At 38.8% G+C, this 27,032-nt stretch overlaps 3 protein-coding genes across 5 annotated transcripts; all 3 read right to left on the bottom strand.

Annotated features, from left to right (window-relative positions):
* Positions 1–599: 599 nt before the first annotated feature.
* Positions 600–9,332, bottom strand: rbm19 (RNA binding motif protein 19). Its single transcript, XM_058636236.1, has 24 exons — positions 9,173–9,332; positions 8,874–9,056; positions 8,565–8,681; positions 8,386–8,436; positions 7,702–7,936; positions 7,028–7,299; positions 6,883–6,942; positions 6,700–6,778; positions 6,421–6,492; positions 5,408–5,617; positions 5,205–5,335; positions 4,979–5,106; positions 4,784–4,880; positions 4,549–4,659; positions 3,987–4,187; positions 3,820–3,889; positions 3,549–3,703; positions 2,988–3,048; positions 2,545–2,624; positions 2,393–2,448; positions 1,703–1,819; positions 1,512–1,617; positions 1,231–1,351; positions 600–1,120 (listed from the first exon to the last, which is right to left on the bottom strand). Exons 1-24 carry the CDS (start codon positions 9,206–9,208, stop codon positions 1,038–1,040), a joined length of 2,832 nt encoding a protein of 943 aa, XP_058492219.1. The 5' UTR covers positions 9,209–9,332; the 3' UTR covers positions 600–1,037.
* Positions 9,333–10,520: 1,188 nt separating this feature from the next.
* On the bottom strand, positions 10,521–19,542 carry LOC131463952 (solute carrier family 2, facilitated glucose transporter member 11-like). Of its 3 annotated transcripts, none has more exons than XM_058636121.1 (12): positions 19,466–19,542; positions 15,668–15,766; positions 14,652–14,812; positions 14,435–14,559; positions 14,207–14,336; positions 13,917–14,065; positions 13,482–13,669; positions 13,281–13,391; positions 12,814–12,915; positions 12,653–12,728; positions 12,431–12,558; positions 10,521–11,670 (listed from the first exon to the last, which is right to left on the bottom strand). In XM_058636121.1, exons 1-12 carry the CDS (start codon positions 19,499–19,501, stop codon positions 11,509–11,511), a joined length of 1,467 nt encoding a protein of 488 aa, XP_058492104.1. In that variant the 5' UTR covers positions 19,502–19,542; the 3' UTR covers positions 10,521–11,508. The 3 variants fall into 3 exon arrangements, with proteins under 3 accessions (XP_058492104.1, XP_058492105.1, XP_058492103.1); XM_058636122.1 differs by lacking the exon at positions 19,466–19,542 and adding an exon at positions 18,128–18,210; XM_058636120.1 differs by lacking the exon at positions 19,466–19,542 and adding an exon at positions 15,859–15,974.
* A 1,159-nt stretch (positions 19,543–20,701) lies between these two features.
* Positions 20,702–25,249, bottom strand: LOC131463677 (solute carrier family 2, facilitated glucose transporter member 11-like). The gene is made up of 12 exons (XM_058635548.1): positions 24,865–25,249; positions 24,660–24,758; positions 23,711–23,871; positions 23,497–23,621; positions 23,271–23,400; positions 23,008–23,156; positions 22,572–22,759; positions 22,353–22,463; positions 21,938–22,039; positions 21,777–21,852; positions 21,555–21,682; positions 20,702–20,961 (listed from the first exon to the last, which is right to left on the bottom strand). Exons 1-12 carry the CDS (start codon positions 24,934–24,936, stop codon positions 20,794–20,796), a joined length of 1,509 nt encoding a protein of 502 aa, XP_058491531.1. The 5' UTR covers positions 24,937–25,249; the 3' UTR covers positions 20,702–20,793.
* Positions 25,250–27,032: the final 1,783 nt, after the last annotated feature.

Raw genomic sequence — 27,032 nt, 5'->3', positions numbered from 1 at the left:
ACCTCGCGCGGAGGGGTGTATTTCCAAAATAAAAGCCCCCTCCTGTGATAAAAATGCACGGTCAGCTGAAGGAAACTGGAACAATCGTGTGTCTGGATATGGTGATGACCGCAGTTAAGCGAAAACTGTGGATCGTGCCCTTTTCTAACTGCCACAAATATGATCTGAAAACTAAAGCAAATTATTTAATGAATTTGTGTTTTTTTTTGTTTTTGCAAAAGACTACATTTTTAAAGGTCCAGCAGTGTGTAACATAGGAGGCTTTTTGTTGTATCCCAGGCCCAAGTCTCAGCAACCATAACACTGGTTATCTTATGCTTATCTATAGGGCCCCTCAGTCATATATCATGGATTAACCCGACTGGTTATTATGTGATGTCTTCATAGGGCCCCTTAGGCTATGTTAACTGGGGCCCTCAGTCAAATAATGTGGGCTGCAACTATCAATTGTTTTCATAATCGATTACACTGTCGATTATTCTCTCCATTAATCAAGTATTTGTTTGGTCCATATGATGTCAGAAAATGTTGATCATGATCAGTGTTTCCAAAATCTTGAAATTATGATGTTCTCAATTGTCTTGCTTTGTCCACAAACCAAAAATTATTCAGTTTTAATCATCCGTTTTTAAACATCTTTGTCAAATGTAGCAATGAACCCAGAAAACTCACATTAAGCTAAAAACAAAATCAGTAAGCTTGTCTGAAAATGTAGTAATTGATTCATAATCAATCTAATAATCGTTGCAGCCCTTGTCATTTGCTACTGAACAAGAATAATGTGTTTTTTTAGATAAATCAACAACACAAATTATATTAACATCAAAAGCTTTTCCTCATGAAATAAAACTTTATAAAAAATTTGACATCAGTCTTATTACATTGTGATGTGTTACTCTATACAAAACTTGCATACTGTAAGAAATACAGAGGATTTTTTGACCAGCTTAATCATTTTTCCTCATTTGTTTTCACAGTCTTATGCATGGAGAGACAGAGAAGCATTGGTCAGGATTGTGTCCAGGTCCGTCACAACCTCAGTCTTCCACAGCTCCTTCAGTTTCCATCGATTCCAGAATTCCCCCCAAAACCTCTGTCTTTCTCTTCTTAACTGACGCCACTGAAATTGAGAAAACATGAATTTAGAAATCAATGAGTATATATATCTCAAGTAAAGCTTTTCGGCGATCACACTATGTTTGTTTTTGAAAATGAAATTGGCAAAAGTACCATGAAAATGTTCGGCTGTTTTCCGTCTCAGTGTCTCCACTGTGTCCTCAGCGTCGGCCCACTCCAACACAAGACGCCTCCCGTACAGATGGGTGCTGTGGCACAGTGCAGCAAATGCTTTCTGTGGAGGAAACAAAGATAAGATACATTTATGATCATAGAATAATACTTTTCAACATAATGCAATGTCCTCCAGCATTGGAGGAATCTGTATTCTCTAAATAGGCATTTTCAGGCTTATATCACAGTTGGAAACCAGACAAATCAGACCAGCCACAAACCTTAGCATCCTGTTTGGTAAGAAAATCAACAAAGCCAAAGCCTCGATGATTCCCTGAACCAGCAGCTTTCTTTGGAAGTCGAACTGTCTTCAGCTCTCCAAATGTACTGCGGGAACAGAGGGAAGAAATTACAACAATAATAGAAAACAAACTAAGAGAGAATTTTTTAAAAAAAAGCAGTAGACCCTTACCAGAAGAGCTCTCGGACTTCCCTGACAGTGGCTTGGAAAGCGACATTGCGCACAAGGATCTTAGTTCCCGTCTGTTTCTTCTCTGCTTGCTTTTTCTTACGCGTCACCTCCGTAGTTCTATACACAGCGAAAAAGAAGTGGATGAGTTCAAATACCTGCGATCATACATCCAAAGCAATGGACAGAGCACAAGAGAGGTGAAGAAGAGAGTGTAGTCTCAGGGATGATGTGTGACTACAAGGCGGGAGTGAGACCTGCTATGAACTATGGCTTGGCGATAGAGGCTCTGTCTAAAAGACAGGAGGTGGAGCTGGAGGTGGCAGAGCTGAAGATGCTGAGACTTTCATTGGGATTGACGGGATTAGAAATGAGCATATCTGAGGGACGGCTCAGATTGAACGGTTTGGAGATAAAGTAAGACAGTCAAGGTTGAGATGGTTTGGTTGCGTGCAGAGGAGGAATAGTGATTTATATTAGACAAAGGATGTTGAAGATGGAGCAGTCGGGCAGAAAAAAAAGAGGAAGACCACAGAGAAGTTTCATGGGTGTTGTGAAGGAGGACATGGGGACAGTTGGTGTAACAGAAGAGGACACAAGGGAGAGGACAAGATGGAGGCAGATCATCGGCTGTGGCACCAGCTAAAGGGAAAGCTGAAAGAAGATGATTTGACAGCACTCATTAAATCCTACCTTGTAGCTCTCTCTGAAATCTTCAACTCTAACTGGTGATCATCCACAGTGCAGTGCTGGAGAAAGAGAAAGAATGAGAGAAACTTTGACTAAAAACAAGATTGTGGAGAACGAGTGTAAGAGGATGTTCACTGAGGAAAGACAGCTGGTACCTGTAGCTGCCTCAGGGCTTTCTGTGCTGCCTCTGCCACCTGATACTGGACAAAGCCATAGCCCATGGAGAGCGTCTTTCCTGGGAGTCAAAACACAAACAGAGGGCAGTTCATTCACCTGCTGCTCTCACAAGACATGACAACATACACAGAGGCAGATATTCTCTTTAAAGATAATAAGCATTTAGATAAATGCCTTATCTACACTGAGTCTGTAAATAGACTTTGGATTGTAATGCAGAGAAATATGAAACGATTGTTGAGGTCAGAGAACATCAGTGCTATAAGGAATTTAATCAATGAAACAAATAAACATATATATAATCTACAAAGCCTGATAACTCTTTTACTTTGATTGGTCAGTTCTGTAAAGAGGAAAATTCTAATCAAGTGGTTAAAAAAGTTCTCACAACTAAAACCTTTTCAGGTTTAATGTTTCATACCTGTTTTGTCTTTCTTCTTGGAGATGGTGCAGGATTTGACTTTGCCACATTTGGAGAATGTCTATAACAAATGAAGAAAACAACATTTAATGTTATCTGTGATTAAACCTTTCTTAACCTATACTAAATATAGTGTAGCAGAGTTTTTTTTGGAATTGTACAGAGCTGAATATTGTGATGCCTGAAATTAATTTCAACTTGATTCATTTTGGCTGTTTTTCTATAAACCATAAAAGGAAATAAATGGTATTTAATACCTTATTCATTTTGGCAAACACGTCTTATTCATAGATGCAGATTTATTATAAAATAAACTGATCTTTAAATTATTAAATAAAAAGTTACCAAATGTCAAAAAAACAAACTTAGGCAGTCCAAAAATTGTTTTACAACTTTTACTTTCTTTCTATAATTTCATTGCGGAGAATAGTCAGGACATGTATTTATACTTACTTTTTGTAATGAGTTCACAGTATTTGTATTGGCCAGTATTTGACCGTACATAAATCAATTACAAAAAAATAATAATAACAGAGAGTTGTACTTGATGAATGAACTGACCTCATGTAGCTTCTCTTCTGTGGTGCTGAAATTAAGATTCTTGATGAAAAGTGTGGAGCCTGGAGCAGATTCCTCTTCTTCTTCCTCCTCCTCTTCTTCTTCGTCTTGCTCTTCCTGCTTCTTATCTTCTTTTACTGTGTCCTCTTTGACTAACACTTGGTCGACAAATACAATAAAGATTGTCTGTTATTTATTTGATCACCTTTATGCCTAAATGCAAACCCTAAGAAAAAAGATTGTCAAGTTAATGAGTCTGTTGGAGGGATTTTACCTGGGTCTGGTTTGGCTGTGACAAAGACCCCGACAGGTGCCCACTCTAAATACAGCGGTACATGTTGGAACTGTGGGAGATCAATAATAATAAAAAAAACACTTCAGTTTCCTCAGTCAACACAGACCGTATGGAAACAGGTTATACAGATGAAATGTGACACACACCTTGCTGTAGGCCAGCTTTGTGAACGCTCGCTTTGCTTCAGTTGGCTCCAGGAACTCAATGACACCAGTGAGTCCCGACGGTGGCAGCAGCACTCGACCCAGAGAGCCATGAGGTGAGAAGAGCTCCTCCAGTTCTGACACGCTCACTCCAGCCGGAAGGTTTTTCACCAGGATCACAGATGTGCTCCTCTCTGCTGCCGCCTGCACAGTTCACATCACAGGACACAAGCAACACGAGTCTTAGCCACCATTAAGCCCGGTACACAATATAAGATGTGCATAATTTGGGCCAAATGAAAGATGACCAACATGAAACTATCGTGGCCATGTGTTTGAACGTAGCTCCTTATGGGGCATTTTATCCCGTACCGTAAAAAAGATTCAAAGACAGCCATTGTCACCACAGATAACACATTTTCTGACAGTGTCAGAAATTTAGACGTTAGAAGACTGCTGGTATGCGGCACACAATTCATCCTCTTCTCTTCCTTCTCCTCTTCTGCTATTGCCGATGACATAGCTTGTGTCACAGCATCATATGAAGAGTTAACGCAAAACTTACCTGACTAAAGGAATCCAGACTGACGCCATTGTCAAGAAGGAACTGTCGAGTCTCCTGGACGATTTGCGTCTCTCCCAGAGCCATTCTCACCGCTACACTTCCCTTGGACTCCTGGAGAGGACGAGAGCAAGAATCATAAAGACACTGAATGCTCAGTGTGTATTTTCACATGTTGCTGTAACCACAATAACAGAGGCAGAAATACAAAAACAAAACAAGAGGTAACGTCACTCACATGGTCCAGAACTTGGCTTTTCGTGGTGTTGTACTTTTCAGCAATGGCGTCTGCCACGGCACTTGTGCCCACAAACAGAGTGTTCCAGTTGTGTGAACTGGAAAGAAGAAGAAGCAGAACATCCATTTGTAACTTTACAGAAGGTCTCAGAGAAGCAGAGGATAAGCGGGATCGTGCACGATCATGCCGGCCTACCTGGAACTTGAAGCTTTATTCTTTGCATCTTTTTGTCGTTTGTAAGTGGACGAGCCAGGACCACCAGCATCAGAGGATTCAGTCTTTTCCTTCTTCAGCGTGGAGGGAAGCAGGTGAAGCATTCTGCCCTAAAGGAATGACAGAGAGAGAGAGAGAGAGAGAGAGTAATGTATACACATGTTCTGCGGTGGAGAGACGTTTCAAACATCACTCAGAGATCAAATACCTGAAATATATGTCCGTCCAACTGAGCCAGAGCCATCACTGCATTCTCTGGAATCATGTAGGTTATGAAAGCGAACCCTTTAGGTTTTTTTGTTAGATTGTCGATAGGGAAGAGCACTTCAGATAGAGGACCTGTAACAATTGTTAAAATAGAGTCAGACAAGAGACGATTTACATTCAGTTAGTGTATTTTTCATTACTTACCGTGTTTAGCAAATAGCTCTTTGAGCTCTTCCTCGGTGCAGGAGTACGGCAGGTTTCTGACGAAGAGTCGACCTGACTCTGCGACATCTTCCTCCTCCTCATCGTCCTTCAGCGTCCTGGTGAAATTTCTGTCAATTTCTTTGTCCTTTCTGTCTCTCTTGCCATTGCCACGATTGGCATCAACACTGAAGACTTCAATATATCGGCCACCTGAAAAACACAGAAGAGAATTATTGCAGTCTCAGGGATATTTATGATGAAGATGATGATGATGATATATTTTACTGTTTACCAAATTACCAAAAGACAGATGAGTAAATGTCCCAATCTCATAGGACCAAATATAGCTTACGGGACACTTTGTCTGGGATTAAGCTCCATGTTTTAGTTTCAGGATTGACTGATGCACAGAGAGTTCTTCAATCTGATCCTATTGAATCATGGCACCATGTATCTCCGCTGGTGTGATTGTAACAGTTTATATTCTACATTCAGGACATGATTGGGGTTGGAGACGATATTATAAGAGAGCCTTAACATATTCACAAATGTTTTTCTTTATTGTAATTTTTGCAAAAGTGCATTCATCAATATTTTCAGTTTGTGCAGCTCAAATAATGTCTTACTCTAAATCACTGCTGACCAAGATTTTATCTACCATATACATTTTAAGGAAAAGTTATGTTTTTATTTGGTTATTTACCGTCAACAAAAACGCAGCCAGAGTTGTGTTGTTGTGTGGGGTTAAATCAGCATTGTGTGAACTCATTTGACAATTGTTTGACTGTAAAAGCCATTTATTTGTATCTAAAGGTTCTGCACTACAGCTTTAAAAAGGCAAATGACGTTGTGAACAGTTAAGAGGAACTTTAAGGCCTTTAGCGACAGATTCGACCAATGTTAAAGCACAACATCTTGGTTGGCAATAACATTCATACCACTAAATCCTGTCATAACTCCAACAGCAACAACTATGTACGGAAATAGGAAAAAGACATAATATTTGTATTTACCTATGTAGTCTTTATTCTTCTTCAAAGCCTTTTCCACCTCTTCTTGGGAGTGTAGGTCCACGTACACGTAACCTGAGAGAGACACAGAGGACACCTGCATTTAAACACCTGTATGTATGAGCTGTGAGTGTTTTTTCATAAATGTGAATATACAGAAGAATTTTGGTTTATGGACAAAACAAGACCTATTATATTCGGGGTTTTTTCAACTTCACAAATGTTCAAGGATTTCAAGGACCCACGGGAACCATGCATAATGCTTTAAATTACATACTGTACCTGTTCTATTTCCACTCTCGTTCTTCCCGATCCTGATGGCTGCTGGCTTCAATGGGGTCATGAACTCTCGTATTTGTTGCTATTGATGTCACATATATAAGAAAAAAATTGTGTCATGGATACAGACTCTTAAATAAACCCAAAGTTTTCAAAGCAGAGCAACTTCACAGGGTGTCTGTTCACCTCTTTAACATTGAAGGGTGCTCCTCTCAGCTTCACTGTGAATTCTGTCGTCGGTTCCATCTGCAGCAAACACATGAAGGTGTGAACTGACACAGTCAGTGTACTGAACAGAAATGCTTCATGTTAAATCTTTCAGAGCAGTCACCTGCTGTGGGGCAGTTTTCTTGGCTTTCTTCTGCTTGTTATCCTCAGGAGAAGCCAACACTTTGGTCTTGGAGCTGTTTTCTTTGTCACCACTCTCATACGCGCTGTCAGCATGCTGAACAGAGCCAGGCTCTTCATCGCCATCCTCCCCACCTTCACCATCATCATCATCCATCGCTTCATCCTCCTCCAGGGTGTCATCTGTCTGTGCCACCTTCAAGCGCAGGTACTCCATGTCTGACAAGCCAGACTTCATGGCCTCTTTAGTTGCACCTGTAAGCATTAACATGCCACTCATGTTTAGTCCAGTCAGTCACTCATTTACCATCATACTTTATATTTCTATTATTGAAATATGTAGCAAATTAATGTATGTTTTAGTGGCAATAAATCGTATAGCATATTTCCATCTATATGTTGGCATTTTTATACACAATTAAATTAATTTACTGTTTATTTTTGCAGGGACAGTGCACAATTAAATGTAGTTATGTCAGCGTTAGCTTGCTGCTAATTTGCATCTTTTGGCCCTGTGCCAGTAGGCCAAAAGGGACAAAATAAAAAATATATATATTTCAATAACAACTTATAAGGTCTAGAAGCAACAATAAATCTGATCAATAATTGTAATGGGGACACAGCTTGCCTCATTAAGAAGAATCCAGCATTACCAACCTTCATCTTCATCTTCATCTTGTTCTTCTTCATCTTCCTTCTCTTCGTCCTCTGACTGGTCTGAATCAAAGTTGAGGTAGTCATCTGAAGCAGGCTTCGTCTTCTTGCTCTGAGTCTTTGTTGGCCCACTGTCATGATCGGCTGTTAGCTGCACAGTGTCGTTCACCCAGGTCGGTACTTGGCTTCGATTTTGATGCACTGACAGAAACTCCTTGAATCCCTGGTCGTCCTCCAGCTGACACAAAACAAGAATATGAAGACGCAAAGATTAAACAAAAATCAGCGAATATTAAAACAAATATCATGTATACTCACTAATAAACCTGATGATGATCACCTGATCATGTGAGACAAATCAGTCAAATCAAATAGATGTTCTCTAAAATCAAAATGATGTCCTTTTTCTGAGGTTAAAGAGGGTTATGAGGTTTGGTATCATAACTTTTTAAAAAAAACACCATAGATTGTTTTTCTTACACTTGTTTTGATCACAAGATAGCTTAAATAGCAATATTACAAATTTAAATAGTTAATTTAAAGCAGAACTTATTTGATCAAAGAATTACTGCCTTAAATGTAAATACATTTTATATACATTCACATTTTATATAACAGTATAACAGTTAATGCTCTAATAATAATAATAACAATAATAAAAATAAATAATAATCTAATAATACTCACAGTTCCAAGTGCACTGCTGAGTTGCTCTTTCTTCTTTTCTTTCTTCTTTTCCTGAGGCAGAATGAAAGGTCACAGTATTTTTCAGAAGATGCATAACTTTACACATTTTTCAATAATACAAATTAATATCCTGTGGCTATGCAAAACAAGGGCGTACGGATCGTTTTCTTAAGGTTTACCTTTTTGCTGTCAGTGTCAGCAGCAGGAGCAGAAGGTTTGTCCTGGCCTGAGCTTTGACTGTGTTTACTCCAGGGTTTTGCTTTAGTGGGGTCTCCAAAGGCTTTACACACCTCCACCTGGAAAAAGAAAAAAACAACCACCACAAAGTCACACGTTGAGCTGGAGAGAACATTCAGAGAGTGCAAACCTCCACCAAGGCCACTCAAACAACAATTCAATCGACCAAATAGATCAGCTCCACTTGACAAAGGGTAAACACAACATTGACACGATGGACAAGAACAGGCAGGGAATGAGTGGCTTCATACAGTGACTCTGGACGTGTCCACGAAGCTCTTGTGGAAATGCTTCAGGGCTCTGTTCGCCTCCTCTTCGGCTTTAAACCCGACAAAGCCGAACTTGCGGAACTTTCCGTCCTTGGTGAACTTTAGTGAACAGTCTGTCACAGTGCCAAAGGCAGCAAACATCGACTTGAACCTCTCCTCCTTCAGCTGCACGCGCGCACACACACACACACACACACACACATAGAGAGGGTTAGCGTTATATCTCCAGATGCCGTGAAACTGAACGTAAATGTCTGCTCGCATGACAGCGGGAAACTCACCCCATTGGGAAGGTTTTTGATGACGAGTCTTGACATGGTTATAGTTGTTTAAAGGATTTAAACAAGAGACGGCTTTTAAAATATATGTCAACAAACGAGCATGTACTCCTCTCTAGGTCGCCATGTTAAGTAGGAGGAGCTTCCTTCTTCTTCTTCTTCTTCTTGTGGTTTGTTGGTCTGTTGTTCGTAAGATTATTGTCGCCATCTGCTGGACAAGATAATGACGACGAAACAGGATACACAGCATGCCCTAATGTACATACATACAGAGAGAGACTCCCCATAAGTACTGCTTTCAATTCCATTTATTTGGACAACTTGCCTAAACAAAATAAAACTGACATTGTATTTTAACGCCCTCCTTACAAAGGCTTTTACGGTAAAAAGCCTGCTGATTTGTAAGGACATGGGCATCCGGTTTTCAAAATAAAACTCCGACAGCACTGATTGAGTGCATATGAAAGAGAAAAATAATGAAAATCCTTACAGCTATAAGTTTCAGAGACCTAATAACTTGGGTAATTAGGAGTCAATTTGATAATTCTCTAAAGGTTCTAGAAAAGTGTTCAAAACATTGATATCTACTAGTGTACTGGAAATTAGACATTTTTACTGTACAGTTTGATAGAAATGTTACGTTAAAGTCCCACAGTGGCACTTTTTAATCAAATATATTCTCAAATTTGAGATACAATAAAAACTAAATGTTCCATAATTTTTGGGTAGATTGTGTTGACTACATTAGCATACAGGAAAACAGACATTTTAGTGTACAATTTTAGAGAAATTTCAAATGACCGCAGTAAGTGCTATCCCAAAACCGGAAATGTGGTTCGCCTCATTAGGAATAGTGGTCCCCACAAGATCAGTGTTAATGCCTGAACACATGTACATGTGCTTACATATTCATGCATAAGTCAAACATTCAGTCATATAATGTAAAATAGCATACATTTAACAAATCTTGCAGAATAAAAACATTTAGCTAATAAAGTGACATTTTCTAATCTAACTTTTACTCACACTAATATTTTTGTGTTGCAGTATTCATTAAATAACATTTATAACTTGGATAAAACAAGTGATTTACAACATTGTGCACACTTTTGATTTCTCAGTAAATCTGATGACGGAACAATGGGAGGAATGACTTTTGAACAGAAGCCCACAGCTTAGCTGTGACCTGGTTCCCCTGGTGGGTTAATCCAATTATGTTTACTCATTGCTCCTAAAACAAATCCTTAAACTACTCTTTTTTTTCTTGCTAAGTGAAGCATAGCATTGAAATCAGGAGTTAGATGTAGTGATCTATGAATTAGGCAGTCAAAAAAGATAACTGAGGCGTCAATAGGCTTCTGAATCAAAGGGTTTTTATTAGAGTTTTCTTTTGTGTGTGTGTGTGTGTGTGTGTGTGTGTTATAGGTCATTCAAGTGAATTCAAGTTATTTTTATCAACTTACAAAGAAATTCCAGTGGAATATGAAAATCAAATCTACCATGCATAGTTCCACATTAAGCCTATTAAAGTTGGGACCAGGAGGCAAATACTTTTCACTGGGGTTGCTATAAGAATGCAGCTCTTGCTTTGGGTAACAAAAAAAAAAACATGTAGATTCTTTGAACTGTCAAACAATATTAGATCAGCCTGCAGTTATGTTGTTGTGGTACGTTAATTATTTAGTTAGTTTAATCCTGAAAGAAACCCCATTTCTGATAGACAAGATAATTAAAACTGCCATTTTGAATTACCTTTAACTTATGAATTGCTTATAACTGATGATAATATTTAGTTTATTTTACAACAGCCATGCATATATTGTTTACAAATAATCTTACAAGCCCTGCAAATACCGACATATTTAAGTGTAACCTTTCTCCTACTTCAGCAAAGCCTTTGTGCCAAAGGTCACCGACTGAAAATACTGAAAGGCTCGCCGTGATGGTACTGCAGGTGGGTCCTGAAAGGTCACTAAACGTAAATAAATCAATGTTTTTAACTTTCAGTTTTGTCATTTTGTTTGAAACAATATGAAACAGCATGAAAACAACATGAAAACAATAATATATATGTGGATCATTAATCCTAGTCGTGATAAGGTTTGGGTTTGGATTTTCAGATTTCAAAGTGGGCCTTGACACTCCTACATTTGGGAACGGCTGGTCTAAACTATACATGAAATCTTATCTGTAATCTGTAATCTATGTATAACAGTTTATAAACTCGATGACAAGAGACATTTGTTAAGAAAAGTTTTTAACAATTTGGTCTTTACTCGAAAAATAGCTTGTGGTCATGTGTTGCGTTTCATGTAGACATTTGCAACACTTCTGCATTATTAGCATTGAAGGCCTTTGTGTTGTCGGAGGACTTGAACTTGAACATTCTGAATTTCAAGGAAGGTCTTGTTCTTGGTTTCAGGAACAACAAGAAAAATGTATATTGCCACTGAGGAGGAGACAGCTAAGAACACCAGGAAGCTGTACTGATTCAGACCAATCTGTGCAAAGAGAAGAGAGAAAAAATAGAGTTGTTTTAGAACATCCAGATATTTAAGAAATTCTTTGTTTATTTTAAAGGCAAAGTAGGACATTTCTGCCACTAGAGGTCTCTCAATTCACACAATAACAAAAGGCCAGGTTTGATGGTATCTGGTACCTGGTGCTTTTTCTTGGTACAATGTAGATACTAAAATGTGATGTCAACAGACTGCCAGCCACTGATTGGTCAGAGAGTGTTGTCAATGGAAGAGTAATCAAACCCGCCATTTATTTTTTTTTTTTCAAAAAAGGCAAGAGCGTTACAGCAAGCACCGTGGTCCGTCTACGAGGTGCAGACGTTCCTGTGTTTCAGTGGCTAATGAGAGGATCCAGAGAGAGCTAGTTGAACAGAGCAAGCTTTGCTATGACGACCCCACACACATTGAGGAGGTACTATAAAATAATGGAGACCAATGTGCCTGACAACAATCTGAGTAGATTGGACTCGTGTTAGAGTAGTGCTAGAACTGTAAAATGGAAAAGCGTTAGCTAGCGACAGATTCTACAAGAGTAGCTATTGGCTTAGCCATCCTGTAACCCTAACAGGGTTAACCCTAACCCTTGAATAGCAATTTTTGTATGAATGTGAGGAGAGCTGGAAATGTTTTTGCTAAAGTAAGTGCGCAACTCAACAGAATATATATTAGTCTTGTCATTTTTAGAAACGTGTGTAACAGTCTGGTGAAGACAACACATTTGTCAGCCATTTTGGAAACTTACCACAATAAAAGGAAAGACTAAGCTGATGAAGAAGAAGCTGGTCCAGTTTACTATCCCTGTAATTATGTACGCTGCAGGGCGCGAGGTTTGTGTGAATAGTTCAGTAGTCAAGATGTTCGTCACACCACCTTCACAGAGAAAGAGACAAAGGAAATCAGTGTTAGTAACAATCACTCTGCAACAGAATCTGTCAAAGACAATCTGCATTTGAGGGACAAATACCTGGTCCTAACCCAAAGCTCAGGATAAAAGCAAAAATGCACACCATGCTCAAGTATGGAAAAATCGGGCTGGAATCCTGATGGCAAGGAAAACACTCAAATTAAATGTAAACACAAATCAGTGATACAGACTTTACTTCATGTGGTTTTGGGATTGACTACCTGAAATGACAGTGTCAGCGTTAATAATATGCAGCAGATACTCATCAGTATGTATCCTCCTGTGATGAGCACTTTTCTTCCCAGAGACTCAATGAGCAAACCCTGTGGGAGACACACAGCATGTCACAAGACCAAAAAGCATTTCTGCTGGATTTTACTCTGACCTTTAATGGAATACTCTCATCATACTGTATGGTAGCTGCTATTTCCTGTTACACATGCAGTATTTTGTCAATACCTTTTTTTATGTATTATGTTGCTTATGCTCTTATTTGACTTGAAGGAAAGACAGAAAAGTAAATAGTTCTTTATTCCATTTCAGACTTTCCAAACTTTGGTATAAGGCGAAGATGTTATTGGAAAGGTTGTGTACATCACTTTGATTCCATATGATTAAATATCAGAGTTGAGTGTTCAGATAAGTGCAGCAATATTCTTCAATAAAATAATACAAAACTCATACTTACGCATGTTAAAGCAGTGATGCATTCACAGGCACCAGTGCCAATGGTCACATATGGTATTTGATCAACAGGAATCCCAGATTGTCTGAACACATAATTTGCATAGAAGTAAATCTAGAGGAAATGTAAACAAGAAAAACAAATAAGTTAAATTAAATCAACCTATTTTTAATTGCCGTCATCGATGGAACAGGTTGTACATACAGCATTGATGCCGTTCAACTGTTGAGCAGCATTGAGCAGCATGACGGTGAGAAGCTGCCAGCGCATGCTGCGATCAGCAAGGAGCTCCCAGGGTTTCTTAGCCTTGAAACCTGTTAAATTATTCCTCTCCTTCTCAATTTCTTCCAGTTCACCATCACATCGAGTAGCCCCATGCAGTTGCTTCAGGGCTACAGAGAGGAGAGAACATGACACACACGTGAAGATTGCAATCTAACATTCTACATTCATAAGTTTGGGCTCCGGGGTCCGTTTTTAAGAACCAAAAGAAACATGAAATAAGTTCCTGTGGTGATCCAACACAAAGGGAGTCTTCAGCCCTTTTGAGTGAACTGTCATGTGCCCATAATCGATCTTTGCATGCCAACAATAAAAGCACACCACTTTTGAAGTGAGAGAATTTTGAAGTTAGTTTACCTTTCTTGCATTTCTTGTCATTTCCTTTGTCAATGAGCAGATAGCGTGGGCTCTCTGGGAACCACGGCAGGATCAGGAGCTGCAGTATCGCTGGGATACATGTGGTGGCGAGCAGAATGGGCCAGTACTCTTCTGTGCCCAGCACTTCCCTGTAAAAATCATCCCAAAAACATGCCTGATCAACACCCATTTTTGAGTGATATGAACACAAATCAAGGTGAGGTGTAAATATCTGATAAACTCTGCATGTCAAAGTTAAATTTGTTTAGTTAAAAGTGGTGAGATGTTACTTGAGGCCCATCACTTGTCCAGTCAAGATTCCACCAGTGATGAAAACTGAAGATCCCATTCCAATGATGCCACGATATGCAGTTGGTGCCATTTCACCCAAATACAGGGGTTGAACACAAAGGCAAATACCTATGGAAAAAAAACAAAACAATATGAACGCTAACATGCACCATTGTAACTAAATTGAAGCCTACATTTGTTGTTTTTCTTATGTTTTAATCATTTACCTGAATGTATTCCAATGAGAAGACGTCCAACAATGAGTAATTCAAACAATCCTGTGGGGTAACTCAGACCCATCAGCAGAGCAGCTAGTAATGCAAATGTGTTATTGGCCAACAGAGTCCCTTTCCTGGTCAAACCACATTACAATCCTACATCTTTAATACAGAGAACAACTAACAAAACATCACTTTTGCCACCATATAAACCTTTTATCCGTACCTTCCAAGCTTCACAGACAGTGTGCCACCAATCGTTGTTCCTATGAGTCCTCCTAAGGTGAATACAGAGACAATAGTGGACCAAAGCAGGGTAAGAGATTTCTCAGTGATGTCAACTTGGTAACGCTCCCGCCAGGTCTCATTGATGAAATTCTGCACATACTGGAGGTAAAAGCAGAAAAACACACACACACACACACACACACACACATAATCACCATTAAAGTAATAAATAGATATATTTCTGTGCATACATAATAATAAAATACAACCTTTGAGATGCATAATGAAAATGTGATCTATATCTACATCTACATGAGAATGTATATAGTTTGAATTACATGCACGTATACATCTCTTGGAAAAGCCAGGTGTCCCTGTGGTGATACGGATACCCCCGTGAAAAAAAATTGTAGACATTATATTGTGCACACATTTTGTCACAACTTAAGCCGTGAATTGGGTAGTCTTGTATAAATTACCTAAAAATATCTTACCAGAAAATTGCTTTTTTTCTGGTAAGATATTTACCAGAAAAAAAAAAAATAGCATTTAAATGCTATTTAAATGCAACTTAAATAGCATTTAAGTTGCTATAACTATAAATAACAAAGTTAAGTACAGATAAGTGATTTTTGTACTTAAGTACAGTAACAAAGTATTTGTACTTTGTTACATGACAACACTGGAATGGGGGAAACATTGTTGTAATCTAACATGGTGCCGTTCAGAATCAGTTTATTATCACTTCCAAACACATACTTAGCATACTTGTGTTAACTGCTGTGCCCTCTGATATAAAAATAACACATCATTTTATTAATTTAAAATCACACAATTAACAGGAATCATTTATAAAAAAAAAAGTCTTTTTATTTATAAAACAACAATACAATGTAAAGTGCTTTGTGAATAAAAAAGACAAAACAGTGCCGTGATGACTGACTATACGTACCATTCACAGCATCGCCATAACAGGTGCTAATTAAAAGTAAAGGAATATGAGAGTGTTATTACCACGGTGGGTGCATTGATGGTAGATAAATTGTATCCATACTGAAAGGTTCCTCCTATACAGGCAGCACAGCCCGCCAGCAACAGTCGTGCGCCCGGAAGCTGCAAAGAAAAACAGAGATTAACACACATTCAACACAAATAAACATTCATTTGTTCATAAACAGCAGCTCTGTGTCGGAAACGCCACACACCTTTGGCGGCCTACTATCTTTAACAAGCAGAGGTTCATATTCGTCCAGATATTCCGTTGGCATTTTGTCTTTGCTGTTAGTTTTTTTAGGGTCGTCTTGTTTGCGGAACCCTAGTGACGCCTTAAATAAATCCAAGCTGTGTCCTGGGTTTGACACAGACACACAGAGTGTGGAGAATCCACCCAGATTTCACGGCATTTCAGGGAAATTCATGACACTCTTGATTTTTTGAGAAGGAGGGATGGAAGAATGAAAGAAAGAAAACACTGTTTTAAGAATGTTTTCATTTGACCCTTTTTACCATTTAACTGTTTATTTTTTGCTTGTATTTGTTAACTCCTTAGGACCTTTTCTGGTACACACACTTACTTTACTGATCAAATTTGTCTTGTATTATCAGATCCCACTTCCTGTCAACTTTCCCGCTCTTGTGATTACCTGCCCTGCCCTGATGCCTCGTTCCATTTACATTGGAACTCAGACCAAGTTTACCGCATTCAAGTCAGGAAAAGCCATGGATGCATCGTATCTAACCATAGCAATACCAGTTTACAGATTACAACCTCTACACCAGGGGTCTCAAACTCACATAATTCAGACTCTAGTCTGGTCATTGTGGGGCCGGACAAGTGAAAAAAACTGTCTTTTTCAGAAAGGGGTAGGCAATATGAGCTTAAACTAATATCATGACATTCCATCATATGACAATATTGATGGAAAACAGAAGTGATTGTTTCGATATGGGTTGGAAAACCTCCTGAAGGAATGGGCCCGTGACCCAGGATAATTATGAGTTCCAACCACAAGTGGAACGCAGATTAGAATGACTGTTACAGTTACAGTTACTTTTGTATTCGTCATGAGTTTGTTGTGACCCCTGCTGATTCGGACACCCTTGCCTGTGTGTGTACTGACAATTGATTGAATATTTATTCCTGCCTCTTAGTTTGTCTTTGTGGGTCCATGCTTTGTCTTGAGTCTGATAGTCAGGACCAGTCGAGACTAAAACCTGGTCCTAATGAAGCTGTTTAGGGCAAAGATTTGAATTGTGGTGAGGTTGGGCAAGACACTTAACCTCATGTTGCTCCTGATGGCTGTGCCAGTAGCATGATAGAAAACACTGTGGCTGTGAATGGCAAAACTGTTGTGTAAAGCAGCTTTTAGTGCTCATCAAGACTAGAAAAGTGCTATATAAATACACACCATGCTGTAAGTTCTATATAAATACAGTACATTTATCATTTCATAATTGATCATCAGATAATAATTGATGTGTTATGACCATTTATAGGGTATATATGAAGAGTGGACATGCTTTGTAATAGATACAACATCAATGTCATGACTTTTTTTTTATAGTGTTTTTTTCTCGTGATGCTGTGCCTTTTCCACCCATGGTCCCAGCTCGCCTCGGCATGGCACGGTTTACGTTGGTTTTCCACTACAAGAATAGTATCAACTCAATGTGGGCGGAGTCATTAGAACCAGTTTAAAATATTTGTTCAGTACTTCCTCCATGACTGGAGCACAGGCTCCGTCTGACACTGGACTGGAATACAGCGGCGGGGTTTGTGATGTTGTTGCAAAACACACCAGACTCCTCTGTTAAATATTGAGACCAAAAAAGTAACCAGGTACTATTGGCGTATTTCCACCAGCTCGCCTTGCCTCACCTCGGCATGGTTAAGTTTCCACTAGCATAGTAGCCTACCTGGTACCAGGTACTTTTTTAGTACCTGCTCTGGCGAGGTTCCAAGGAGCTGAGTAGGTATTATGCCTGACCTGAGACTGCCGGGCACTGATAGGTCAGAGTGCCACAGGAAGTACTGAGCAAATAGTTTTAATTAACTGATTCTAATGATTCAGTTACACTGAAACAACTGCTTTACAGGTCACTAGTCACTTGTGTGTGTCACGTGTAAAACAAAGCCAATACAGTTTCATGCAGTCGTGCAGTCATGACTCCGCCCACGTTGAGTATGTACTATTTTGTAGTCGAAACGCAAAATAACCGTGCGGGCGAAGCAAGTGGAGCTACAATTAGCGTCTCAACATCACGTGATGCCGATCACGTGACACGCGGTGGGGGGTTGTAAGCCACAACCCCCCACCCAACTCAGTGGTTCAGACGACGTACTATTTTAATATTGAAATGACCAGCGGGTCGATGTCCGTATGTACCGCTCTTTAAATCGGCAGTAAGTAATGACATAGGTGGCAAGCATCACCCAGTTGTGTCTCACGTGATCAGACGGATACACAAACGTACCTTCATTGCGGTTAGGGGATGGGGTAGAGGGGGCTGTAAGAAAGGGGAGCGCGTACCCTGACTGCAGGGCGGGGTACGCGCGTCCTCACCCGCGACTCTCGCGAGTTGTGGGACTCTCGCGCTGCGCAGTTTGTGCAGTGGTAGCGGCCCAAATTGCGTCTTGAATCATATGAATATCTTTTTGTGGAGGCTTTATTGAATGCAATTTGATTTCCCATGACAGAAGTGGAAAATGTAAATCTGTGTTTCTGTTGTTAGTGTAAACAAATCAGTAATATTAATAATATTCCAGACTGAAGTTCAGTGTCTGTGCTCCGTCTGTTATGCTTCTCCCTAGTTAGTTCGGTAAAGTTGGAAAGATATTGACAGATTCGGACTTTCCGGTTCAATAACTTGTAAACGAAATTACATATAAACACAAGCGTGGTCTCTCCTCAATCAGAATTGTGTACCTAATGAGCTACAGTAACATTTTAATCAAAAAGACCTGAATTCCGCGCTGGAGGAATAACACCTGTCTCTATGTGCAGCGGCAGCGAGACGGGGTTGAGGCGAATGTCCAGGGACCGTCTGCAAACTGCGTCGCTGAAAACATGAGCTCGACAAAAAAAAATCTATAGGCTCTTAACTGTAGTGTCACAGAAACCACCTCGGACAAAGATGTACTTCCCAATTTTGGTGAATTTTTATTTCAAATAATTTTCATTAACTTTTCTTCACCAAAATCATCTCACTCAAATATGACCTTCCCATGGTCATACTACAATACATTCAACATATTCTTCCAGCAAGGAAATCTGGTGTTTTTGATGAAAATATTACTGTAGCTCATTAAGCACACAATTCTGATTGAGAAGAGACCACGCTTATGTTTATAGAACGTTTCGTTTACATGTTATTGAACCGGAAAGCCCGAATCTGTCAATATCTTTCCAACTTTACCGACTTTCCAACTTTAACTTCCCGAGTGTGACTGAGCTGTAAAAATAGTAAATGATTGTCTTAGTCCCATATCCCCTAAAGAACAGCATTTGTTGCATTTATTTACACGTGGCACTCATATTGTTCTTTACTACAATGACAATGCCTCGTGTGCACACATTCATTAAAAACTCATAACCACAGAATAAAACTACGAAAAAACTAAGTAAATAAACCCACTCACAGCACCTGCACATACATAATTTTTATCAGGGCATAAAATGAGTATTTTGCAGCCTTCTTACTCCAAACTGCATGACTGAAGTCCAAATAAATTACACCATAAAGGACTGTCATGTCTTAGTTAATAGGAAAAACCTACAGTCAAAAAAGATGTGATGCGGAATTATAACTCACGTTTTTCTTTGTCGCAGTTTCCTCCGTGAAATTCATTCTTGGTGCACAGTGTTTGAGTAAAGCATGCCTAATGGATGTTCCACAGTCGAAGCACTTATTACATAATAGCAGCCCATTCATTGTAAGCATATGATCCCAGCTCAGAGATCAGGTCTCATTAACCCCTCAAGGCACATGGCTGCAATAAAACCAAACAAATATAAATACACAAGAGGCAGAAACAATCAAAACACAGATAAAACTAGCAAGCCACAGGCACACACACAAGGAAGAAGTACACATAAAGATTCCTACAGACCCTTTGTTGTGTAAATGTGAATATATAACTAATTAAACTGATTTGCCTGGGCGACTACATAAACATTAGGTTGTTCAACAATCCAGGAGCAGAAACAGTATTGTACATATGAATCAAGCACAATGAAACCTGCCTAATGTACAACTAATAACTTTGAGTGGCCTTTAAATTAAGTTTAATTTTGCCACTACAGTCTGCAGCAAGTCAGGTCGCGGAAAGTACAGACTTACATTAGAACAGGTTTTTTGGGTGATACTGTTCTGCACACATGACTCTAATAAAATAAAGAGTTGCATAGCTCATTGAAAGTTATAATCCTGTGAAAGCTTCTAAAAATTGATCAACTCCATATAAGACGAAATGAAAATTCACCCCAAAAACAATTAGCATGTTGTTTCTCGCTAATATACTGTTCTGTTTTAGTTCTGCGAGCAACAAACGCTGTGTCATCTGCACTCATCTGCTGCGCTGACAGCAGACAAAAGAAACTCATGTGACAAAACTGTTGCAGTTGTGGTCAAAGAGTGCCATTTACATCCAAACAAGCCCCTCTGGACTTAGTAATAACGAAATATGACGAGCTTACAGACAAATGTATGACTGTGAGTATTGTCTATGGAGGGTGAGCCTGAGGATATTTGTTCAGCTCATGATCTGACTTGTTTTGGTTTTTGTTAAACATGTCCCTGATAAAATGGGTTTGTGTAGTCAACGTCAAGCAGCTAGCGGTTGTGATATAGGACCCAAGTGCAGGAAAAGTTAGGGGTAATTGCAGGTAAAAATCCTTTTAATGAAAAACACCAAGGCAGACTCAAGCAAAAATAAAAGTAAGCAAAGAAAAATGACTGAAGGGTTAAGTAAAAATAAACTTATATAGATCAAAACCACAGGGGGAAAGGGTAAGTATATACAATTGGAAGGAAAAAACAACAGACACATTTGTTCGGAAAGATTTTTAATAATTTGATCTTTACAAATAGAAAAAAATTGCTTGTTAAACCTCCGAGTCACGGGGCGCTTTTCCCTTCGCTCAAGCGCCATCAGCATTGTGGGCCTTTCTGTTGTTGAAGGACTGAAAATCATTCTGAATTTCAAGGAAGGTTTTGTTCTTGGTTTCAGGAACAACAAGAATAATGTATACTGCCACTGAGGAGCAGACAACCAAGAACACCAGGAAGCTGTACTGCTTCAGACCAATCTGTGCAAATAGAAGAAAGATTGAGTCAAACACTTTAATACATCCAAGTTTTAAGTCTGTCTTGTTTGTTTTGAAGACACAGTGAGTCATTTCTCTCAGTCAAAACAATGGCAAAAGACTGAGATTAGTGAGAGGCAGGAAACTGTGTGAGATCATGGGATTTGTTGACTTTTAGTTCCCGTGTGTGTGTTTGCACTTCACTGGGAGAACTTCAGTGACAGGAGGCAAATTATATTTATATAATAACAATTAGAGTCACCTTATCTCTCACTCCATCTTAATGTAATTTCTCCATACTAGTGTGTAAAGTATATGTGAGTTAGAGGAGGTTGATGTGAGAACAAATGATCTTATTGGGAATAAATCTGCCCCCTGTGAAAAGTCTGAAGCTGACTTTGCTCGGTCTATTTACACCACTGTATTTTTTTAACATTGGCGATAACAGTGTTACTGAAATATGGTTTTCTATGGATTTGAAGTTGGTTTTGCACTCCTCAACAGAATATATATACTGTAGATTATACTGTGGAATAGAGATCTATGACAGAGAAAGTAAGAGTCTGGTGATGTTGTCAGCCATTTTGGACACTTACCACAATAAAAGGAAAGACTAAGCTGATGACGAAGAAGCTACCCCAGTTTACTATCCCTGTAATTATGTACGCTGCAGGGCGTGAGGTTTGTGTGAATAATTCAGTGGTCAAGATGCTAGTCACACCACCTTCACAGAGAAAGAGACAAAGGAAATCAGTGTTTGTAACAATCATTCCGCAACAGACTCTGTCAAAGACAATTTGCATTTGAGGGACAAATACCTGGTCCTAACCCAAAGCTCAGGATAAAAGCAAAAATGCACACCATGCTCAAGTATGGAAAAATCGGGCTGGAATCCTGATGGCAAGGAAAACACTCAAATTAAATGTAAACACAAATCAGTGATACAGACTTTACTTCATGTGGTTTTGGGATTAACTACCTGAAATGAAAGTGTCAGCGTTAATAATATGCAGAAGATACTCATCAGTATGTATCCTCCTGTGATGAGCACTTTTCTTCCCAGAGACTCAATGACCAAACCCTGTGTGAGACACACAGCATGTCACAAGACCAAAAAACATTTCTGCTGGATTTTACTTTAACCTTTCATGGAATTCTTTGATGATAATCGACAATTTTGAACTGTTAGCTGCTATTTCTTGTTACACATGCAGTGTTATGTATTATGTTTCTTATGCTCTTATTTTTAATAGGAGCCAGATTTCCACTTTGGTTCCATTTCAGACCTTTAACATTCCAAGCTTTTGTGTGAAGTGAAGATCCCTCAATAAAATAATGCTAAACTCATACTTGTGAATTTCTCTGTGAGATGAATAAAGTATCTATCTACTTACACATGTTAAAGCAGTGATGCATTCACAGGCACCAGAGCCAATGGTCACATATGGTATTTGATCAACAGGAATCCCTGTTTGTCTGAAGACATACTCTGCATAGAAGTAAATCTAGAGGAGATGAAAACAAGAAAATCACAGTAATTTATTAATTTTTTTCCTTTTCCTTTTTAAACAAATCTATTTTTAACTACAATTGACAGGTTTAACTGTACATACAGCGTTGATGCCGTTCAGCTGTTGCACAGCATTGAGCAGCATGACGGTGAGAAGCTGCCAGCGCATGCTGGGATCAATAAGGAGCTGCCAGGGTTTGCTAGCCTCAAAACCTGTTAAATTATTCTTCTCCTTCTGAATGTCCTCCAGTTCATCATCACAGTGAGAAACTCCATGCAGCTGCTTCAGGGCTGCAGACAGGAGAGCACATGACACACACGTGGAGCTTGTAATCTTTCATTGTTCTCATTTTGGGCTTCAGGATCAGTTTTAAAGACTTAAATTAAAAAGATTTTCAGCATCAAATCAGTTCCTTTCAACATTAAACAAGAAATAGATCATATGTTTGAAGGCCATGTTCCCAAGATCAGTCTTTGCATGCCAACAATAAGATCACATCACTTTTACAATGGGAGAAACTGTTGCAGTGTTACTTTACCTTTCTTGCACTCCTTGACATTTCCTTTGTCAATGAGCAGGTAACTTGGGCTCTCTGGGAACCACGGCAGGATCAGGAGCTGCAGTACCGCTGGGATACATGTGGTGGCGAGCAGAAGGGGCCAGTACTCTTCTGTGCCGAGCAGTTGTCTGTAAAAATCATCCCACACAAATGTCTAATGATGTGATATGATCACAAACCACAAATATTTAATAAACTCTGCATGGCAAAGTTGTCGTAAGTTAAAAGTGGTGAGGTGTTACTTAAGGCCTATCACTTGTCCGGTCAAGATCCCAACAGTGATGAAAAAACCGGTTCCCATTCCCAGGGTGCCACGGAATGCCGTTGGAGCTATTTCACCCAAATACAGGGGTTGAACACAAAGGCCAATACCTATGAAAATAGAACACAACAATATGAAACACATGCACCATTGTAACTCAATTGAAGCCTACATGTTTTTTTTTTGTTTTTTTTTTAATCATTTACCTGCATTTATTCCAATGAGAAGACGTCCAACAATGAGTAATTCAAACAATCCTGTGGGGTAACTCAGACCCATCAGCAGAGCAGCTAGTAATGCAAATGTGTTATTGGCCAACAGAGTCCCTTTCCTGGTCAAACCACAGTACAATCCTACATCTTTAATACAGAGAACTAACAAAACATCATTTTTGCCACCATATAAACTTTTTATCCATACCTTCCAAGCTTCACAGACAGTGTGCCACCAATCGTTGTTCCTATGAGTCCTCCTAAGGTGAATACAGAGACAATAGTGGACCAAAGCAGGGTAAGAGCATTCTCAGTGATGTCAACTTGGTAACGCTCCCTCCAGGTCTCATTGATGAAATTATGCACATACTGGAGGTAAAAGCAGAAAAACACACACACACACACACATTGTTGTCAAAGACCCATCTGTGGTCCATCTATTATTTGATTTATTATAGTTATTATGTTGTTATTTGTTTTATTTTCTACAAATTCCGGTCAAAATTCCTCAGCTTCACTCTTATCTCATACCCTGGTATATATGGTAGAACAGTATTTATGATTTTCCTCCAAGTACCACCAGAAGAAGCTCACGTACCACAGTTTGAGAACCATGGCATCAGATGATAGAGAAATAGACATAATAATACTGTGCACAAATAAGCAAATTTTAACAATTTAAATAGTAAACTAGGGAACACCAATATTGGACAGGATCACTGGATCAGATATCGGACGGATAAAAATGTAGAATTCAATACTAACCAAAAATCGTATATATATATATATATATATATATATATATATATATATATATATATATATATATATATATATATATATCACACTCGTTCACTATGCACAGACTGTAAAAATGTAAATTAAAATCCGCAAAAGCACTTTAGCTGAGTCATGTTTGGACTGTTTATTTCTTCTTTTCGGGAGAACATTATTTGTTACACAGTTGGACGATTATGTCTATGAAATGACTCGGCATAAAATGTGTTGTTAACAGCCTCATAGTTCATAAACGGTCTAAATCACTGTATCGGAATAATATTGGTATTGAGTTTTTGATATCAGCATCATTATCGAACACTAAAACTTAACTAACCAGAGAACTACAATCCTGTGCATGAATATGAGAGTGTTATTACCACAGTGGGTGCGTTGATGGTAGATAAATTGTATCCATACTGAAAGGTTCCTCCTATACAGGCAGCACAGCCAGCCAGCAACAGTTGTATACGTGGAAGCTGCAAAGAAAAACAGAGAGACAGACGATAAATATCCTTCAACACAAACATTCATTCATTCATTCATTCATTCATAAACAGCAGCTCTGTCAGAAATGCCACATACCTTTGGCTGCTTTCTATCTTTAACTTCTTTAATAAGCAGAGGTTGATATTCGTCCAGATATTCCGTTGGCATTGTGTCGTTGATGTTATATGTAAATATAAAACAATTTCTTTTAGAGTTGACTTGAGTGCGGGACAGAAAAGCCTGCACTAATGACGCTTTTAAGAGACTCCAGGCTGACTGTGCTCCCTGATTTAGGTGAAACTAATTAACAGTCACTCTGTTGTCAACACACGTCAGCCATAACAAGATGTTTCACGGAGTCACGACGCTCCTGATTCCTCGAACGAGAAGATACGACACTGGCTGCAGTGAACAGGGGTGGATAATTGTATTCGTGAGAGCTACACTGACATAAAAATCCAAATTAGTTTTGGCAGTGACATGTTACCTCATTGATACATTTATTTTCCTTTTTTGGCTATTTCAAAATAAAAGCATGGCTGTGTTTCACTAGTTAAATGCTATGAATGTGAAGGAGCGGAACTGGTGTTTCCTGAAATGTTTAACCAAATCAACGTTTCTGTTTCTGAGGCTGTGTCAAGTCAACTTTATTTCTAGAGTACATTTTAAAAAAACAACAACCATGGTTGACTAAAGCGCTTTACAAATGTAAGTTATAAAACAGTAGAAGGATTAGTGATGGGTTTTTAAAAGTGATTTAAAATGTTCAATGGTGGGAGCAGATTTAATTTTCATGGGTAACTTATTCCAAAGTTTAGGGGCAGCTACAGAAAAGGGGTGTGTATGTGTGCGTGTGTGTGTGTGGGGGGGGGGGGGGGGGGGGGGGGGGATGGGGGTTTGACATCAATTCGACAGATTACTTATCCATGGTTATCACATGTTCACCAATGTAGAAAATTGTCTGTGTTTTCATAAGTGCATTACAAATTGATCTGTTGTGTTGTATGATGTCAGCCCTTCATGGCATAATGAGTGTAGATGACTATTTAGGGATTAGGGCCTACATCTAACCTCTACCCTGGTCAAGTCAGACAAGAGTGCAGGCAAAGTGTCAGTGAGTATCTGTCTGAGAGCACGTTTGAAAGCACATAATAATAATAATAATAATAATGACATCCTCACAGCTGTATGTTTCAGAGAGCTAATAACTGGACTTGGAACTGTGTATATAGAGAGTTTTCCAAGTTCTGAACAAGACTGATACAGTTGCACATTCAGATCTACTAGAGTACTGGACATTTTCACTGTGCAGTTTTAGAGACATTTCTGAAAAATATTAGTCTCACATGAGGACTAAATGAACAAATTCTCAACTTTGAGATGCAATAAAAGCTACATTTTCCTGTAAGTTCTAGACCAGACTGATGACTATAACTACTATCCATCATCTACCACTTTATCCTGCACGCATACTGTAAACCAGAAATTATACTATACAGTTTTACAGAAATTTCGAATTTCAGTTAAATGTCTTATTACATAAGCATTTATTTTTATAATTTTTAAATTGAACAAAATTTCCCATGAATTCTGGACAAAAGTAAACTTGGTCATTGAAACCTAATGCCGATTTTCTTATTTCTTACAACTCTTTATTAACAGGACTTTTTTTTTTTTTTTTTTACCGTAAAAGCCTGTGTAAGGAGGGCGTTAAAATAGTAGATCGTTTGACCACGGAGAAACGACTGACCACAGTTTTCTTTTGACGTTGAGCTTCTGCACTTTAGAACTGTTAATGTCAATCACATTAACAGTTCTAAAGTGCAACCATGTCAATTTGACATGCTTAATCAGCATAAAGTCCACTAGGACTACAAGAATGAATTGACCCCTGTCGTCTCTATCACTTCCGGGTGACTTGCAACATTTGTTACGTTCCCCTTTCGTAAGGACATTTGTTTCGGGATTCGTAAATTTTATCGCACCACTTTTGAATTTTGTAAATTTGTTTGTGAAATGTTTTTTGTATTTTGTCCTGAAATATTTTTTTTACAAGCTTTGTAAAAAAGTATTTCACATTTAGTAATATTGTTTTTGTACTTACTGGTCACCGTTTTCAAGGACAGACTTTCGATTCCACCAAAAAGACAAATAAAACACACATTATTATTATTCAATATTATTTCTGATGCTTTTGCGCGGCCTGTCTCGCATATAATGTCCCGGGTGTCCCGTCCCTCTTTGACCGCACGAGGGCGCTTAAT

Source organism: Solea solea, chromosome 8 (assembly GCF_958295425.1).
Source record: "Solea solea chromosome 8, fSolSol10.1, whole genome shotgun sequence".
Classification (NCBI taxonomy): domain Eukaryota; kingdom Metazoa; phylum Chordata; class Actinopteri; order Pleuronectiformes; family Soleidae; genus Solea; species Solea solea.
The sequence above is the reverse complement of the archived record's forward strand: the minus strand, read 5'-3'. Positions and strand labels throughout refer to the sequence as shown.

Coding starts and splice junctions, on each gene's coding strand:
- rbm19 (XM_058636236.1), bottom strand. CDS start 9,208: ATGTCAAGACTCGTCATCAAAAACCTTCCCAATGGG. Junction 7,300..7,701: donor AGATGAAGATGAAGATGAAG/GTTGGTAATGCT, acceptor TAATGCTTACAG/GTGCAACTAAAGAGGCCATG. Junction 4,881..4,978: donor AATAAAGCTTCAAGTTCCAG/GTAGGCCGGCAT, acceptor TCTTCTTTCCAG/TTCACACAACTGGAACACTC.
- LOC131463677 (XM_058635548.1), bottom strand. CDS start 24,936: ATGCCAACGGAATATCTGGACGAATATCAACCTCTGCTTATTAAAGAA. Junction 23,872..24,659: donor CCATCAACGCACCCACTGTG/GTAATAACACTC, acceptor TTTTACCTCCAG/TATGTGCATAATTTCATCAA. Junction 22,760..23,007: donor TGTCAAGGAGTGCAAGAAAG/GTAAAGTAACAC, acceptor TCCTGTCTGCAG/CCCTGAAGCAGCTGCATGGA.
- LOC131463952 (XM_058636120.1), bottom strand. CDS start 15,921: ATGCCAACGGAATATCTGGACGAATATGAACCTCTGCTTGTTAAAGAT. Junction 14,337..14,434: donor TCTCATTGGAATACATTCAG/GTAAATGATTAA, acceptor TTTTTTCCATAG/GTATTTGCCTTTGTGTTCAA. Junction 12,729..12,813: donor CGCTGACACTGTCATTTCAG/GTAGTCAATCCC, acceptor CCTTGCCATCAG/GATTCCAGCCCGATTTTTCC.